The sequence below is a fragment of the Sebastes fasciatus genome, chromosome 4, assembly GCF_043250625.1.
Source record: "Sebastes fasciatus isolate fSebFas1 chromosome 4, fSebFas1.pri, whole genome shotgun sequence".
Taxonomy (NCBI): Eukaryota; Metazoa; Chordata; class Actinopteri; order Perciformes; family Sebastidae; genus Sebastes; species Sebastes fasciatus.
Genome location: NC_133798.1, coordinates 27,480,943 through 27,499,522, shown reverse-complemented (window position 1 = coordinate 27,499,522; position 18,580 = coordinate 27,480,943). Strand labels below are relative to the sequence as shown.

Sequence of the window (18,580 nt, the reverse complement as noted above, 5' to 3'; positions counted from 1 at the left end):
ACTACAAATGTACTAAATTATAATTTTCTTAAGTATATCTTGATCAAAAGATTAAGTACAAGTATAAGCCAAGTATACTTGGACTTTTCTGTATACTTATCAGTATGAGCCAAGTATACTTAAGTATACTTTTGTTATTCTTTTCATAAAAATTACAGTTTAAAGTATACTCAGTATACTATTAGTTTAATAGTTTTTGTACTGCAAATATACTTGTAGCCCACTTTATAGTTTATGAAAGTGCACTTTAAAGTAAACTACTAGTTTACTAGTGTTTATACTACAAGTATACTAAATTAAACTTAAACATTGATTTGGTGCATCTGAGCCTTTAAATGTCTTGTTGAGATTCAGTTTAATCTGATATATAAAACAGAGAAAAACAGCAAATCTTTCTATTTGAGAGGCTGAAAACTTTAAATAGTTGATTATTTGTCTGATGAATTCAGTTCTGTCTCTCTGATTATTAACATGTACATCTGGTTTATTCCTTTGAGGCTCATTTCAGGTTATAATGTGCTTTATTGACAATATTTAAATTAGCACAAACTAACTGGCCACATCGTGTCGTAATCCCACATTTTATTTCCAGCTGATGTGACGCCGGAAGACTTGAGAACCAGCGCCGTCTGCGACCTTTTGAAAACGAATTAGACTACTAACGATGTCTGTCCTCTGATTGGACGCCTGGATACCAAACGAGTCTGGACACATTAAGAAAACTTCACAGCTTTCAGCCACGTTTGACATCTACACAATAATTATAAACTCTTACAACCCTTCATTACAATCAGCAATCATTTTAATGATGCATTATGAAAGTAAAAATATATATAATTACATCTGCCAGTTAATCATATTTCCTTATTCTGTCTTTAAATTAATTATTGATTTGATTTTTTCTGAGTCAGGTTTCCTGCTTTGACATTTTCAGTTTTCTCATCGTTATAATCATCAAATGAGTTGAGATTAAATATTCTCAGTAGTTTTCTAACTCAAAATAAAGAAATGGAAAGTTTAGCCAGATGATTTTTTTATTTTGATGGATCCATTTATTACTTGATAAGAGTTTATAAAAACAGTCTGTCTGAGAGCTGCAGCTTTTCTTCTTGTATCCGACTCGATCGGTTTCAGTGCTTTAATGTGAAGGAGTAGCTTTCTACAACAGTGAGGAAACAAACCAAAGTTCAATCCCATTTATCAAGATTTTAAACAGTCTCATTATACATTTCTCTCATCATCTGCGGTTCTTCTCGAGCAGTAAGGCGAATCAAGAAAAACACATTTTCTCTACGTTTCCTGAGCACAGTTAAGTACTTTAAAGGTAACTTTGCATGACAACATTTCTCTGTTCTGGAGTTGAAGCCGTGAAGCAGACGGCGTTTAAAAAAAAAAAACCTGGTCCACACAGAACTCCATTTAACTTTTGTACATTTTAAACTGAAGAAAGTAACCGAGCCGTCTTTGTATGATCCAGGTCTGCAGAGAACGATATTCCTGAAGTTCATCTCCATTCAGAACTACTTGTTTTTATCCTCTTTGTTATCTAAATAGAATCTCAGGACAGGTGAACAGAAAAAAGTGCAACTCTAAACGTTTCCTGAAACCACTGAAAGACTTTTAAAGTACTTAAATGATGCCCGGCCAAGATGACGTCAGATTATTCAGTCATGATTCGTCACACCCCCGTCCTTCGTTATATTGCTAGAAAACTATGATGCTACACGCAGACAGCTAGCTTGTTTTTCTAGTCTTTTATTTTCTATGTATAGTTGACATCACTTCCTGTAGCTTTAGCGGGCTGTCCACCACCGTGCAGTGCCGCGGGACAACGTTAGTGGCGTTAAAAGTGAGGGTGGAGTTTTACTGTAACAGCTGATGGCGGTATAAGTTAGTGTCTTATGAAGCAGCAGCCCGACAAACATCGAGTTAGAACATCTGGAAAACCTTCATCTACGGAAGATTTTAAACGCCCAAATTAAAACAAATCCAACAAAGAAATAAAGTGAAATATAATACACATATTTCCTTTATATGTACATCTACTGTCATAATTCAACATGAAACATGTTAAGGACAATTATTTAAAGTTTTGTCTTTAATAACTGAAAGAACTGTTATTCAGTGTGACATTAAAATCAAATCACAACACAAGTGAAGTATTATAAAGTTAACTTAAAAGTACAATTACGTGGTGACACTTCCTCAATAAATCGTCTTTTTGGTGCATCTACTCAGGTTTTCCATCTCTAAAAACAAAAACTTCACGAAAGTGTTATTTGTTATTATTACATGGCTTTGTTGAAAACTCGATTCTGATTGGTCAATCACAGCATTTTACGGTCTGTTATTTCTTTATAACAGACCGTTGCTATGTATAATAGACCGTTGCTATGGCCACAGTTCTGATATCGGACTCTGCAGGACTGTTTTTGTGTCAAATTATTCATTTCTCCAGTAAGTAGCCGTGTAATAAGCTGGACAGCTAGCGGGGTCATTGTTGTGATATAAATACCCTGAAGGGGTTCATTTCACAACAATGACCCTCTCGCTGTACGTTATCTCTTACTTGGCAGGTCTGTGCTGCTCTCTGAATTACAGTACACCTCCTCAATTTGTTTTCTGTGCTGTGATTCGATTTTTCACAATAAAAAACAATTTGTTCAATTATTAAAGATAAAGAAATGTATACGTAAAAAGGAAACACTTAATTTGTTTTACGTCAGGCATTTTAAACCTTCCGTATCCATCAGCTGGGAAGCTTTGAGCGAGTTAATATTAATATTTGAGTCGTCGTCTGCATGGATTTCACTGCAGCTCTAACAACTTTAAGTAGGACGGAGTATTACGGCCACTTTGAGGGGAAAAAAAAAATCTGACATCCCGAGAATAAAGTCATAATATTATGAGGAAGAAAAGTCGTAATTTAATGAGAATAAAGTCATACTATTTCAAGAAAAAAAAGTCTTAATATTACGAGAATAAAGTCATAACTTTACGAGAAAAGTCGTAATATTACCAGAATAGTCATAACTTTAGGAGAAAAGTCGTAATATTACCAGAATAAAGTCATAACTTTAGGAGAAAAAAAGTAATTTCCTCCTCCACAAGAGTCAGTTTCCTCCAGGTCAGTGCTGTTCTTTCTTCATAATAAATACATATATATCTTTTCAAGGTCCTGATACTGATGATAATGTGGTGCTGATGTGCCAAAAGATTAAGTATTTCGTTATTTGTGAAACTTATACTAAAGTATAACTTCACAAGATGCTCCACATTCCACTATTTCCCCTCTAAAATAACACTGAAATTACTACTTTATAATATGACTTTATTTATTATTTTTTTCCTTCAATGTGGCCCTAATACTCCGTTGTATTTAAGCACCATAGACCCATGACTGAAGAGAGAAATAAGTGGAAAATATAAACAGAAAGCGACTGAATTTTGACCTATGATCCGACCCAGTTAGCTTGTGGACTGGGAGGAAAAACTACCACAAAAACCAGTCCAATACACATGTTGACGTCTACCAGCGGCTCCCTACTCTAACGTTAAAGAGATAGTTCAGGTGTTTCTCTGTGAGGTTGTATGAGGTTCTTCTCCATAGTGTATTACTACAGTAGATGGAGTTTGGAGTAACGTTTTTTAGACTCCTAAATACATCTATATCAGTTTAAGTGAACGCCATATTTTGAATATTTTCACCTCTTCACCTCGCTGTCAGACAGCCCTTTCTGATGGGGAACTGAAGCGATTATATCGCTCTCTTCAAAGACACCAGACTACATTCACAAAAACGGTAATTTTCCCTCTCAGAACAGGGGAGTAGTTGGTCTACCGCTGCATCTATCGTAGGGCTGCGCAATTAATTAAATATTAATCGCAATCACGATTTTGGCTTCCCACAATTAAATGACCGTGATCGACTGCTATATTGATGTTTAAAATGCGTGCTCCATATATCAAATCAAGCACTTCCTAATCTAACAGCCAGCCACCAGGGGGCGATCCAGATGCTTTGGCTTCACTTTTGGGGAGCGGTCTCGCCGATGTATGTTTTTTCCTGAATGTAGAACAGTAATATTCTGTATATTTTACAGGCAAAATGCACTGAAGTCAGGTGAAGAAGAACCTCATTATTAGTGATGTGACGGTGAGGAAATGTTCCACCGGTTAATAAACTTGGGACAACACCGGTGTTACCGATTACTCCGGACATTTTACAGGAAAAGATGGCGGTCAATATGTGTAGAGCTCTGACTCTGATCTTTACTGTCGGATGGCGGTGCGTCTGACCTCTCCGGCCAGCTTTCACTGCAAGGCTGCAGGTTTCCACCCGGCGCCGCTCCGCCTCGCACACCGGCTATGACCGCTCCGTCCTCCTCGCGATGATTACCTCATCAGCGTTATGGTTCTCTTATACCATTGGGTTCAAATCTGAAATATTGCCAAATAGCAGTTTTTGCTTTTCGCTTCGACACCAAATCCTTCGCCATCGTCTTGTCAGTCAACTCTCTCTCGTCCCGTGTGTGAAATCTGACTCCTGCTACTCTGAGCTGAGACTCCGTACGGAGCACTTTCACTTTCAGTTTGTAGCGTCCGTCGTATAACTCTGTTGATAACACAACGCTGATTCGCCCAAATGAACTAAATGGGTTTTATTTCTGTAAACGGTGGGGGCCCTGGGTACGTAATGTAATCGGTGTGTGCCTGACCACCGTGTAACACCAACTACCGCCCGTTTTATAAAAATAACTTTTTAAAAAAAAATCATATTTGCTTCAATCTCGCCTACTTCCGCTTTAAGAAATAAATCATTTGAAAAATGATCCTCCAGAGTCCGACATCAGAACTGCGCCCATAGCAACGCTCTTTTAGCCATAGCAACAGTCGGTTATAAAGAAATAACAGACCGTAGAACGCCGTGCTTGACCAATCAAAATCGAGTATTCAACACAGCCGTGTAATAATCGTGATAATCATTTTGTCCATAATCAGGCAGGCCTAGTTGATGGGTTAATTTGTGTTATTGTTTGACTTTGATGAATCTGAACTAACCCGTTAAAAGACCAAAATCACACAATAACACAAACTAACCAACAGATGGATGCAGCGGTAGACCAGCAACGCCCCTGTTCTGAGAGTTAAAATGACTGTTTCTGTGAATGTAGTCTGGTGTCTTTGAAGAGAGCGATATAACAGATTCAGTTCCCCGTCAGAAATATCTGTCTGACAGCGAGGTGAAGAGGTGAAAATATTCTAAATATAGCGTCCACTTAGACCGATATTGATGTTTTTATGTGTGTAAAATGCGTTTAGCTGCTGCTGCCCCCGTCCACAGCAGGACATTGATCTGCTCCCGTGCTGGTTCTCCTGTCTCATTCTACTGTAGTAATACGCTGACTATCATACAACCACACAGAGACGCCACAACTAACCCTTTACGGTGTGAAACATCTTCTACACTGTTAATATGAGTAAACACTTAAAGAAAGAAAAGGAAGCTGCAGAAGCTGAGAGGTGACTATGAGAGATGACGAGCACTGTGGATAGACGTGTTGGTGAGCGTGCCGACTAGATGTAATAGTAGAAAAATACATGTTAGAAAGGTGTGACTGAGACTGGAGTTACAGGATATGCTGCTGTACCCCCCCACCCGCCCAAATAAAGCTATGTGTCAGTCAGCTAACAGAAGATTATCAAAGACAGGTTTAGGAGAGGACCCGGGAGATAACGCAGTGAAAAACAAACAAACATCCCTCTGAAATATCACATTTATACATTATTATTAATATTTTGTTGAGATCTGGACTTTTTAAAATGTTTTTTTGTTTTTTCTGATAAATTGCGTCGTTGTTGTAGTTGTTGTTGTTGTTGTTGTTGTTTCCACCGTTGTGTTCAAGCAGTCTACCCCCAGTGCTGGTGACAAATATACAACTAGTAGACAATCTTCATTATTTTAGTCAACAAAAAACTATTTGTTTTCCACTGAAGCGTGAAGAAGTTCCACCTTTCTGTCGAGTCTTCCACCCGTTGAGACTACGCAGCCACTTTGTTATCCTTCTGGAACAAAGGAGAAAATAAATTAAACACCTTTTATTCATCACATCTTTGTCACCAAGCAGGTGTGAGTTCAGTAGAGGTGGAAGAAAATATCAAATAATAAAGCATGTTATTATTTAATAACTAATTGTACAATAAAAATATGCATTCATAAATTTGTTTACAAATTAACTTATTAATCTATGAATAAATATTCTTAATCACAAAGTAATTCATTATGTGACATTTTAATGGGCGATTAAAAGAAGAATTATAAAAAGAATCTACAAATGAAATATTAATCCATCAATAAATAGTTCAAGTTAAAAAGGGATTTATAAAAACACCATAAAACAGTCAGTAAGTACATCATTTAAAAATACATTAATGAATTCATAAATAAATAAATAATGGAATTTAAAATTCTATTTGAAAATGGAGTTTAAAAAGAGAAATACATAACTGGATTCACAAATCAGGAATTTAAAAGGGTAACTTCCTTCACCATTTACTTTTCCTTTTCCTATTAACTGTTAAATGTGCTTAGTCATTTAGCATGGGAAAGGAAATAACCATTTTAAATAACTGATTAAAACCTGTATTCTTAATTCAATTTATGAATCCAGTTATTTATTTGTCCTTTTAAACTCGAAATTTTAAATATAATACAGCGTTACATGTGAAAATGATGTCACTGAACGTTACCCTGTATGCTGATAAGTCGGCGAACTCGCGGCCGGCCTGGTTTCCTCTGTATCCTCCCCTGAAGCCGCCGCCTCCCTGCGGAGGCCCAAAGGAGCCTCGGCTAGCCGAACGACCCCGACCTCCACGAAAGCCCATACCGCCACGTCCACGGTAACCGCCGCGGCCTCGGCCCTGACGAAGAGGGAGGCCGAACGTCTCGGCGTTCATCCTCCTCTCCTCCGCCCAGGTCTGCCTCCGCTCCCTGCATGGGGGGGAGATAAAGAGAAGGAGATGAAGAGGAGCAGCTACAGGTGGGAGGAGCTCTCATGTTCTACATCAGGTAGAGACTACGACAGACACTGATAATAACGTTGTTTTAACAGCTAGATGCTGCAGGTTTAACTAGCGGGTTGCCTTCATATTTATTCTATTAACACAGAGCTTCTTTTTTATTATCTGTCATTGATAGAATATCAAACTCCACCACTGACCAACACCTGAACCATCAGTTAGACTAGATGTGACTAGATGAACACTCACCTGGGGAAACCTGAGACTCCAGACTTCTCATTTGCTTTCCTGTTGAACAGAAAACAGACAACACAGTCGAGTCATTAGTTCCCACAGCTGGAGGTCATGAAGGTCATTGAGGTCATTGATGTCATTGATGTCATGGAGGTCAGAACACACTGATGGAAAACATATAGACCGTCACGTGTCGCTGTGGCCTTTCATTCATATACACAAAGTGGCCGACTGGGACTCGTACCTGGTGTCGTCACAGGAGATGTTGTCGAAGAAAGACTTGGACTTGTCGTAGTAGCAGTTGGGGCCCAGCGGGTCGCCGCCCTCTTCGTCAGCGTTACCTTCGCTGTTCTGGGTTTCCACACCTGAGTCGCCCTTATCCTCTCCGTTCACCGCCTTCTCCGTCTTCTCCGTCTTCTCATCTGAGAGAACCAACACAGTCAGTCACACTTCTGACGGTAGAAACAGGCCATGGCGGTAGAAACAGTGGGGAACCAACAGGCATTAACATCCATAAAATTTATATTTTCCTTTCATTATAAAGACCTTTCAACTTGAGCTTGCTCTGAAACTCTCTGTCGATATCCTCCTTGTTGAACTGGGCGTTGGCGCTCTCAAAGTCAAAGTCTTTCTCAAACTTCATGGGTCCGTCTCGGCGAACATTGAAGCGCCCTCTGCCGCGGTGTCCGCCCCCTCGCCCACGCCGGTTAACCGGAGCTCCAGCAGCCGCTGAATAACAGAGTAATAGAGTACATTAGCTGTCATAATAAAACAGGTTTAAAGAGGTGGTGCAGAACAAAAACACTGGTAAACATGGCAACATATGAGGTAGTAAACCAAGGCACACACCCACTATGGTAGAAGAGTCTTTAAAATGAGTTAGAGCCATAAAGTAAGAGCCTGGCTTCAGGTGTCAGATCCAGAAACAAAAGTCACATCAAACATGGAGGAATGCAGTAAATCACTCAGGGAGCATTCTCAGGATTTCACTGAGCATGAAGACGAGGAGACGCGTCCTCATCATCCATTGACATGAACAGCATGTCAATCTGCACACACGTTCACTAGCAAAGAAAACCATGTGAAAGAGGGATGATGGGATGAGTGTATGGGCTCCACGGGGCCAGAGGAGAGCTGGACGGGCATGCAGAGTCTGAATGAGGCTGTTGAGGATGGAGTCAGAGCAGTGGGGGGGATTAACCTGAGGAACGTTTACTGGGATCCCTGCCTTCACCTCGTGCCTGCTCAGACTCTGGTTTGGGGACTTTCTGGGCGTCAGGGCCTGGAACAGCAAAGTCTTTTAGTCTCCCAACACAACGTCAACAGTCAAGAGAAAACAGTCCAGCTGCCACTAGTCTCCTACCTTCACACAACGCTTTCAAATGTGACCTCTGGACCTCTAGAACAAAGCGTTAGCACACAGAGTGGAAATACTTCTTTACTGTGGAGTTGTATTTATGCCTGACTCCTGAGCGTGCACAGGGACATTTTAACATAAACCACTAGAGCTGGGACGATTCACCTATCTCCTGATTCAATACTATCACCAACTTGGGTGCTGATTCGATATGTATTGTTATTTTTAAGTATTGCGATTCAATATTATGATTTTTGTTAACTTTTTTAACACTAGACCATGGGGAAAAAGTTGAATCATACACTTCTAGGGACTTTTACTTTGGAAAATCTCTAAATGAATCCAGCAAAGTGTTTGATTTTCAGCATGTATGTAGTCAGAGATGTCCTGAAGTCAAATATATCAGTCATTGTCAGGAATTATTTATTAAGTATTTTCCAGCAACCCAAAAATCAAAGAATAAAGACATTTCCCTCACATATTAGTGGCATTTTCTTTTTTAATTTATAAGGGACATGTAATGTTTTATACTTCTGGTGAATATAATCCATCAATCTTATTTCCATATATGTATTCTGTATATACAGTTCCCTTTGTTAACACCTTATTTTGAAAACCGGACATAGTCACACGTGTATACTTCCTCTAACTTCTCCAAGGTGGTCGCTAGCTCTCCCGTCAGCTCCGTTCTCTTTATACATCCATGGTCAGCTCCATCGGGGCCGTTTGAATGCATTTAACATAAATGTCAGTATCTGGGTGCTCTACAGTTTTAACGTCGGCTGATTTGACCACAGAGATAAGAGTGACGGCCGGCTTAACCGCACGTTACCACAATACGATAACGTTTCCTGTCCATGACAGAGTTAGCATGCAGCTTTAGCCGTGATGTCTAGCTCTGCTTTTCCTGCAATGTGTGAAACCCAAAGTGTTTCCATACTTTACTGGATGTGTAGTGTTTACCACGCTGGATTTAAAATGGGAGGGTGCAGGTCGTATCCACGCAGACCCTCCAACGTTTTATACTTTCTCTGGTTTGTTTTGGTTGACGGATACGGAACGGATAAGACGTCACGTTACTCAGACTACAACAGTAAAAACGGTAACTTCCTTCTACCTCCACATTAACTCAAATGAAGCAAATATATCGATTCTGGCGTTAGAACATCTATTTCAAAATCATCTTCAAATCTCGATACATAGGTGAATTGATTTTTCCCCCACCCCTAATAAATAAATGTGATTTGTTTGCTCAAACTAAATGATTTTCTTCTGATGAAAATGTCCGCTGTGCGCTCAGGAAGGAGGCATGAATATAACTGGTACTAGTGTGCTGGTCTGTGGTCTGTGTGTCTCACCTGGGTGGCTAAAGATAGAGTGGGTAAGCCCTGCAGTGGAAGACCTATCTACAGCAGTGATGTGAGAGGACGAGATGGTTCGGGGTGCAGACCAGCCATGGCTGCTGCGGCCTCCCCTGACTGTCTCACCCCTCCTCATGTCCATGCCGTCCTGGTGCTGGACCTTCTGGCCACTCTGACCGGTGGCAGAGGGGGCCGTGCGACCGTGGGTGGGGCTCCTGCGTCCCAGGCCAGGGGCCGGAGCTGTGGTGGTGGCGGTCGGGGCCGACGGGGCGCTTTGGATCACCTGCTCCAGGGTGGGGCTCTTCCTCAGAGGGTCCAGGCTGGGGCTGCTGCGACCTGGGGAGAGAACCAGGACAGGGATCAGGGTCAGTGGTGCACACAGTGAACTAAATCAACCTCATCAGTGGTCAGTATTGATTGGAATCAGTCATGCTGTTTGACGCCTTTTGAAACCTCTGGAGGCTCATCTTGGTCCGGAACAGATGAACTGAGCTTCAGGTGTGAGAGACCTCAGTGTGAGGACAGTTCTGCTCAGCTCAGTCTGGGTTTTAATCGTATAGGAACAGAACTGATCCAACAGGACATGCAGGTTACTTTGAAGAGCATGCTATTGTTTAATTTACTGCAGTGCAACTTTTAATACTGGAGGCATCTTGTAATGTTTAATCTCAATCATTGCGGTTGGGCCGGTGTAAACAATTTTCAAACCGGTTTGGTATTGAGCTAAACACCGGACCAGTCTACCTGATTTCCCAACCAGGACTCCAGAGTGGAACATAATGAATGTTTCTCTGCTTCAAATCCAAAATGTTGCCATGTTAGCGCAGTTTTAGTTTTAAGACTAACTTTACGACGTCTCATCTCGTCATGAACTTTTCTAGAAAACAAATCCTACCGACGCTACAACTGTAGAGCACCCATATACTGTTAAATGCCTTCAAATGGCCCCGATGGAGCTGGCCATGGATGTATAAAGAGAACGGAGCTGACAGGAGAGCTAGCGACGACTACCAGAATGCATTGCACAGCTGCTAACATTGACAATGAATGGGAAGTGTGGAAAGGACGGAGGCTGTGGACACGAACCATCAGTCCTTTTACAAACAAACATAATAACGTGTTAATCACGTTGTCATATTGCTTATTACTAATACAATACAAGCTGATTAAGCGCTGTGACGCCGTTGGCACAGGTTGCTGATGTCGGCTACTCTTTAATCTGCCAGAACGTGTCATAATGACAAATGTCGGTTCAGCCGGTTTGCATCAAATCAAACCGGTTTAAGCTCGTACACCGGACCAGACCGGAAAAACAGGAAATCCACCCAACTCCAGTCATTACTTTCTGGCGCAATGTGAGAAGACAATTAAGTCAGTGAGGAGAGAAAGAGGTTAAAACATTTAAATCCATCAGACGTTCTCCGTCTGCAGATTCTGAACTGATTCAGTATTTCATCAGATATATTAGTTTCACTCTTGTGTGAATGGATCGGGAGTAATTTGGTACCACCGGTGTGGTGAGCACTCATCAGTGATCCCCTGCAGGTCTTTACCTTCGGTTACAAACAGGCCCAGAGACAGAGAGTCAGAGGACCAAGCAGAGCCAATAGCAGAGCTCTGAGACTGGGTCGAGGTCACTGATCGTCCTGTATGGGAGGAACAGCAGGAACATTACTGTATTGAGGGCAACAACACTTCCTTCAAATGCACTTTGCTGCTCTGCACCGCTGTGAACCAGCAGACTATCTGAGGTAAGAACTCCTGCTGGATCAGAACATCACCTGACCAACGCCGACCCATATCAAGATCAAATAACCGTCTCCCATAATCACACAACACACTAAATCTACACAGCTTCAGACTTTGTAGTAAACTGATCAACTCATCAACTATCAATCGCTGTCAATAAAAGTCCACAGTGACGTCTTCACACGTCATTTGTGTCCAAAAACTACAAAGGTCTTCAGTTAGTGATCATCTGACTATCAAAATAATACATTTTCTGTTGATTAACCATTAACAAGCAGCTGTAATGCAGATTAAATTCAGCTGATTTTTGAGTGTGTTGTTATGAACATTGCTGTGATGAAGGAGCTGCTCACAACTGAACAAATAAAAGTAATTGTTACTGGTGATGATTTTAGAAACCCAAAAGTATTAAATCTTCTCTCTTTCCTGTCCTGTCATCTCTCTGTTGTCCAATCATGTATTGTTACAGTTCAAATTTATTGTGAAAATGAATATTTCCTCCAATAAGCTCTGTCAGGTTAAGCTTTAACAGGGGAAATCTATTTTCCAGTAGCATCCTCTGGAGTTCACAGTTAAGGTGTCTTCATTAGTGTGAGCTGAGGACACTGAGCTTTAATACTACTGTATGTGCAATAAATGTACAGTTGCTGTTGCTTATTATACGAGTGAAGGTTATATTCAGTTACAGTTTTTATGTGTCATTTAAAATCAACACAACTAGGGATGCACCGATTTCAAAATTCTGGGCTGACACTGATGTTTAAAATAACAATTTGGCCGATAGCTGATACAGATGTTTCAGTTTATTTAGTTTCTGCTGTTTATTATTCCTATTTTGTTCCAGGGAATCAAAGAGCTCTTCATTATGTAAAACATAACTGAGCTGAAATTCAATCATACTAGTTTATGAAACAACCTTTAATATAACCGTCTTTCATATGATTTTTTTTTTTTTTTTTTAAATAACTGCTTCAAAAGCCTTTCAGCTGCTCTACAACTACCGACTCAATGAGAAGAGTGTTTCAGTACAGCCCAACTAAAATATTACTTTTGTGAAACATAAATTAAATATTGATGTAAAGGTGATTAGTAACATGAGCAGTGTTTCTCACACATAGACTTTACTTGGGCGGGCCGGCCGTGTATTAACGGCCGCCAGAGTATATTTGGCGACCCATTTTAGCATTTGTATCCGTCCTAGAGAACGATGCCATCCGCGAGCGATTAACTAGTGGGCTAGTAGCGGCATGGAGAGCTCCGCTTTGCTGAAGCAGCCTCGGACCTCGCTGTCTCAGCTGTCTGAGCCACACGGACCCACGAGACAACGATGCGGCAGCCCGACGTGCTGCTGCACTCTGCTCACCCGGGACTGGATCCCGGTATGGGGGACGGAGTGCTGTACGGGCTGCACGGTGTGGAAGATATTCCCACGGTAACGGATTGGGCGTTGCGTCACCCCTCGTTGGACCGACACATTACGCTCACACCAAGTTTGTTCCTCCAGACCGCTGTGATTGTTTTAAATCAATCTTGTAAATCATTGTTTTACCGCTTAATATGTCATTGAACATAACAACGTTCTTGACGCTGATCTGTCTCTGAGATACTGTAATACTCCCACGTGGACCATTTTTCCTTTCACTTTTATTTGTAAACAAACCACACTCACCCCTGTCAGAGGCGCGTCCATCCAGTGGCTTCTTCTCTGAATCAGCAGCTGGTTACTGTAACTGTCAGAGACTGACCGCAAATAACCAACACAACATTTAGCCGACGCAAAATTGATGCAACACTACAGATTAACATCGGCCACTGCCATCGGAGAATGTAATCTCATTTGCCGACAGGCCGATGGCAGTCAACAAGGTGAATATCAGCCGATAGCGACGTTTGGCCGATAAATCGATGCATCCCTAAACTCATCCCTAATAACAACTAATTATTGTTACTCTACATGTAGAGGAGGAAGGTGAAGGCCTCGGTGGTGCCATGACTCCATCCCTCCTCAGTCTCTATGGCATGCTGTACGTGGTCCCAGAGCCACAGAGAGACTCTGAACCCTTGGATACCATGCCCAGCTGAGTCCCTGCTAGAACACATGACAAGAACTTACCCACACCAACTGGTCCAAACTGGGGGGAAACCAGGGGGCTGGTGCTGAACTGGTTGTAGGCAGGAACTGGAGCCCGGTTGAAGAGGCCATAGGAACCAGCAGACTGGAACGGGGTCGGGGCGGCGGCAGCAGAAGACGAGGAGCTGGAGCTCATGGACGACTGAGGAGGAAGACGGTGAATGTTACAGAGTGAACCACTAATACACACTGTATACTGATACTGGAAAGGTATCGGTATACCCTACCGCTATAAACGGTACGATACCGCGTTTAATCAGTACCGATACTTTAAGAATGAGCTCTGAGTTGCGGCGATGTGCGACCGCGGGGCCGTTTGTGTGTGCAGCACTCTGCTTTAGAAGACGCCATCAGGATTGGGATCCCGTGGGAACAGGAAGTTATAACTTTACTACTGATGGAGCAAACAGTCAAAAACTAAACTGTAGTGATAACTAGGATAACTATCCGAAAATCACTGGGAATTATTCGATATTATTCGAATAATACCACAAATACATAATCTACCAAAGAGCATGTGTTAAAGTGTTATTTTACCGTGAGTCTCTGTGATGTGTTAAAGTATAATTTTACCGGGGGGGGGGGGATTACAGTTGTTCCATTTTAGAATAAAAATATATAAAAACATAGATAAGTTATAAGAAAGATAGAAATAAGAATAGAGATTAAATGTAAATATGTGTTCATTATCAAAAATAAATGCAAATATAAAATGAACTATCAAAAAAAAATCACATAAACTGAAGTATAGGGGAAATCAGATTACCGAATACCATTTAATTTTTTAATGAATACATTTTTAATTAATACAAAATAATTTTAAGTTCCATGTTGTGACATCTATTATTCCATTACTTATCCTGATTTTTTAGATTTTTGCCGTGGTATCGTTTCAGTATCGACATATTTAGGCAGCGTATTCTATCGAAGTTAGAGTTTTGGTATCGCAACAACACCACCGTCAGGTGTTTGTGTGACGCGTACCTGGACGATGGCAGGGTCCTGAGGAAGAGAGCAGGTGGGTTTGGGCGGCTCACACACAGTCAGGTCCTTGATGTCGCTCCCTCTGAAGATGATGTACTCAAAGGTGTCATCTCGAGGCGGGATGGGTCGGTCGGTGGGCCGGTCCTCGGTACCAAAGGAACGCACTGAGCAGGAGGAAAAAGGTTTATATTCACCGCACCAACACATGTTTTAGATTTGAATGAGCACTCTTTGGTGCTCATCTGATATGGATGAGTTGTGTTAAATTACATAAACATAAACACACATTACACACTGTCAGTCCCAGTGGTCTTATTGGTTCACAGCACACTGGGAGAGATGGTGTAACAACCAGTATCAGACTGGCTGCCTGCTGGAATTTATCACTACAACATAAAAAACACTACGACTACCATCATGTCTCTGTGACACTCATGTTTGCTGTTGCAGTTCTTAAATTTAAATATTCATTTAATCGTTTGAGTATTTTTTAAGCAAAAGATTCTCTAGTTACAGAGTCTTAAATCGAGATATTTTCTGTTTTTTCTCGTCTTCTATGATAATAAATCTAATATCTTTGGGTTTTGGACTGTTGGTCGGACAAAACAAGACATTTGAAGACGTGACCACAGGCAGCAATTTGGTAAAAATGATTGTTAGTAGCAGCCCTGGAGGTATCCATGTGTATTTATCTGTGAGCTGTGATCAAAATAGTAGCCGATAAATGTTCTGTAGATCGATTAATCAGCTAATAGTTCAGCTCTAATGAAAACAGTTAATTATATGCTGACACAGATTGTAAGGGTGTGCATAGGACAAGAAATAACTTGAATTACCTGACTTGTAAAGTAATATTAAATATAAAAGTACCACAACTTTATTTATAATGTGTACTTCACTAACCTGGCTGCTCATTAAAAGGGATAAAGGCTGCTGGGATGGAGGTGTCATTAAACAGTTAGTCATATGTCATAATCTGCTGTTAGTGAACCAGGTGAGGTGACTGACCTCAGGTGTTCATAAGCCTCTTCGTTAGCACATGAAACTGATAGAAAAGTTAGCGGCTGTCAGTGAACGTTACACCAACATTTTCTTTTTAGGTTTGCGTTAACACCGTGATACTCAAATTGGGTTTCGGGGACCACCGGGGATCCATGGCGCTCTGTCAGGGGGTCATTTAAATTATCATGATATAAAATTGTATTTTTATTACAAAAGGCTTCATAGTTCAAAAAATGTTTTAATTTAAAATCTATAAAAGCTCATAGATGGCATTGCAATCTAACAAATCTATAACTCTTATAATCTGCAAATAATGTTTATATCTTTAATACATTTCTCTTGTTCTTCCACATAACTTAGACTATAGAAGTGTAATAATTAGGCTAAAACTTAAACTTAAAAGTTTATCAAGGTTAGACAGATGGTTAAATAGAGATCTTGCGCTTCTTGGTCACATTTATATAACACAGATGGAAAGTGTATTTATCCATCTTATTCTCTTTACATAACCAACATCTAAAGACCATAGAAATGTAATAAATAGGCTAAAACTTAAACTTTAAGTTTAAGGGTACCAGGTGAATTCTCTATCTAATGAGGGATCCCCGGTATATTCTCTATCTTGTGAGGGGTCCCTGGTATATTCTCTATCCTGTGAGGAGTCCCTGGTATTGAAAACATATTGAGAACATCTGCATCACATCTGTCACAATGCGTTACAGTAACTCACATCTTTTGGCCCATCACCTCTATATACTATATATTCTTTTTATTCTCAATACTGTAAACCGTTATACATCCCCTAAAAACACATTCTTGCATTCCTGCATAGCATTATATTTTTAAGCAGTTAGCTACATATGTATATTTAAAATAGTATTTTTAAAAAAAAATGTTTTTATTGTATTTTTGTTCTATTCTATATTTAACTTTCATGTCTATGCACCAAAACAAATTCCTTTTATGTGAAAATCTACTTATCAATCTAATAAACCAGATTCTGAATAATATTTTTATTGTATTTATGTTTCTTGACTGTTGCAGTACTTATGTTATCTCTTAATATGTTTATCATTGTGCACAAAAAAACACCAAAGCAATTTCCTTGTATGTGATTACCTACATGGCAATAATAACATTCAGATTACATGCAGCTATAAAATTAATAAATATATAAAGTCTAAAATAAAGCTAGCAAACATGCTGACAAGTTGGAAAGCTGATTCATGTTGATCAATATTTATTGTTCCTATGTATCTTTACAGGTAATTAAAAAAACTCCTTAGATTGTGTCTTTTACAGCTAACTGTAATTGATTTGTTCACGTTCTTCATATAAATGTGTGTATTAAGTGTTTGACGTCCGTCTGACACTAAATCACATTTATAATAATACTTATTTAAAACAACATGAACACACAGCCAGATAACAGCAGCAGCTGATGCATAGCATTTTATTTTTAAGCAGTTATCTACATATACATTTTTAAAATAGTATTTTTTTTAATGTTTTTATTGTATTTTAGTTCTATTCTCTATTTTACTTTCTTTTCTACGCACCAAAACAAATTCATTTTATGTGAAAATCTACTTATTAATCTAATAAACCAGATTCTTTTATTATTCATTTTATTATTATTATTATAATTACTTTTATTGCCAAAGCAATTTCCTTGTCTGTGATAACCTACATGGCAATAATAACATTCAGATTACATGCAGCTATAAAATTAATAAATATATAAAGTCTAAAATAAAGCTAGCCAACATGCTAATACTAGCTGACAAGTTGGAAAGCTGATTCATGTTGATCAATATTTAATTACAGGTAATAAAAAAAAACTCCTTAGATTGTGTCTTTTTTTCCTACAATTAAATTGAAGTTTCCATTAGCAGCAATTTTTTGTTTATATATATATATATATATATATAAATAAAATATATATAAATTTGTTAAATTTGTATATATAAATATATATAAAAACAATACGTTTCCATTAGCAGCAATTTTTTTATATATATTTTTTTTATTTATATATATATATAAATAAATAATATATATAAATTAGTTAAATTTATAAATATAAAAATATAAAAAATAATATATATATACAAAAATGGTTAAATATATAATAATAAAATACGTGTAAGCATCCCTGCTTGGTAACATTAGTTAGCTTAGCTCATGCTAGCGAGATAGACTAGCCACCTACAGCTAGTTCACGTTCTTATATATAATCTATAATATAAACCCGCTCCAGAGTGTGTTGACGTCCGTCTGACACTTAATCACACTTTAATTGTTATTTAAAACAACACGGACACACAGCCAGATAACAACATCAGCTGATGCTAGCTGGTGTTAGCAGCTAATGCTAGCTGGTGTTAGCATTAGCATTAGCATTAGCATTAGCCTGATGCTAACCTTTGGCCAGAGCCACGGTGGAGTTCTCGGTGTCGATGGTGTACAGGATTCCTTCGTAGCGGATCTCGGCCTTGGAGATCAGGCTGATCTTGCTGCCCAGGTAGGGCGTCCCGCCGCTCATAGTGTCCGCTATAGGGTCGGCAGTCCGAGAGACAGAGAACGGGATGGACGGCACCGTCTCCGAGCCGTGTTAGTGAGCACTAACGGGTTATATACCGAGTTTCTCTCCGGTTTCGTGCTTTTCTTTTCCACCGTCACCGCTACAACAACAACATGGCTACCTCATCCTCCATCGAATGGCTGAGCTGTGAGCGCGGG

At 39.7% G+C, this 18,580-nt stretch overlaps 1 protein-coding gene and 2 long non-coding RNA genes across 8 annotated transcripts in view; 2 read left to right on the top strand and 1 right to left on the bottom strand.

Annotated features, from left to right (window-relative positions):
- Positions 1–18,580, top strand: part of LOC141766438 (uncharacterized) — a 64,311-nt gene that overhangs the window by 20,502 nt on the left and 25,229 nt on the right. The gene's annotated exons all lie outside the window — the stretch shown is intronic.
- LOC141766427 (uncharacterized) lies at positions 2,898–3,175 on the top strand. Its single transcript, XR_012593630.1, has 2 exons — positions 2,898–2,964; positions 3,003–3,175. It is a non-coding gene; the product is annotated as an uncharacterized LOC141766427 (long non-coding RNA).
- Positions 3,318–18,575, bottom strand: lsm14aa (LSM14A mRNA processing body assembly factor a). 6 transcript variants are annotated; one of them, XM_074633295.1, is made up of 10 exons: positions 18,263–18,575; positions 14,837–15,000; positions 13,835–13,994; positions 9,970–10,308; positions 8,456–8,536; positions 7,801–7,983; positions 7,499–7,676; positions 7,270–7,308; positions 6,751–6,991; positions 3,318–6,066 (listed from the first exon to the last, which is right to left on the bottom strand). In XM_074633295.1, exons 1-10 carry the CDS (start codon positions 18,381–18,383, stop codon positions 6,043–6,045), a joined length of 1,530 nt encoding a protein of 509 aa, XP_074489396.1. In that variant the 5' UTR covers positions 18,384–18,575; the 3' UTR covers positions 3,318–6,042. The 6 variants fall into 6 exon arrangements, with proteins under 6 accessions (XP_074489396.1, XP_074489401.1, XP_074489398.1 ...); XM_074633300.1 differs by having other exon boundaries at positions 10,099–10,308; XM_074633296.1 differs by having other exon boundaries at positions 5,760–6,063.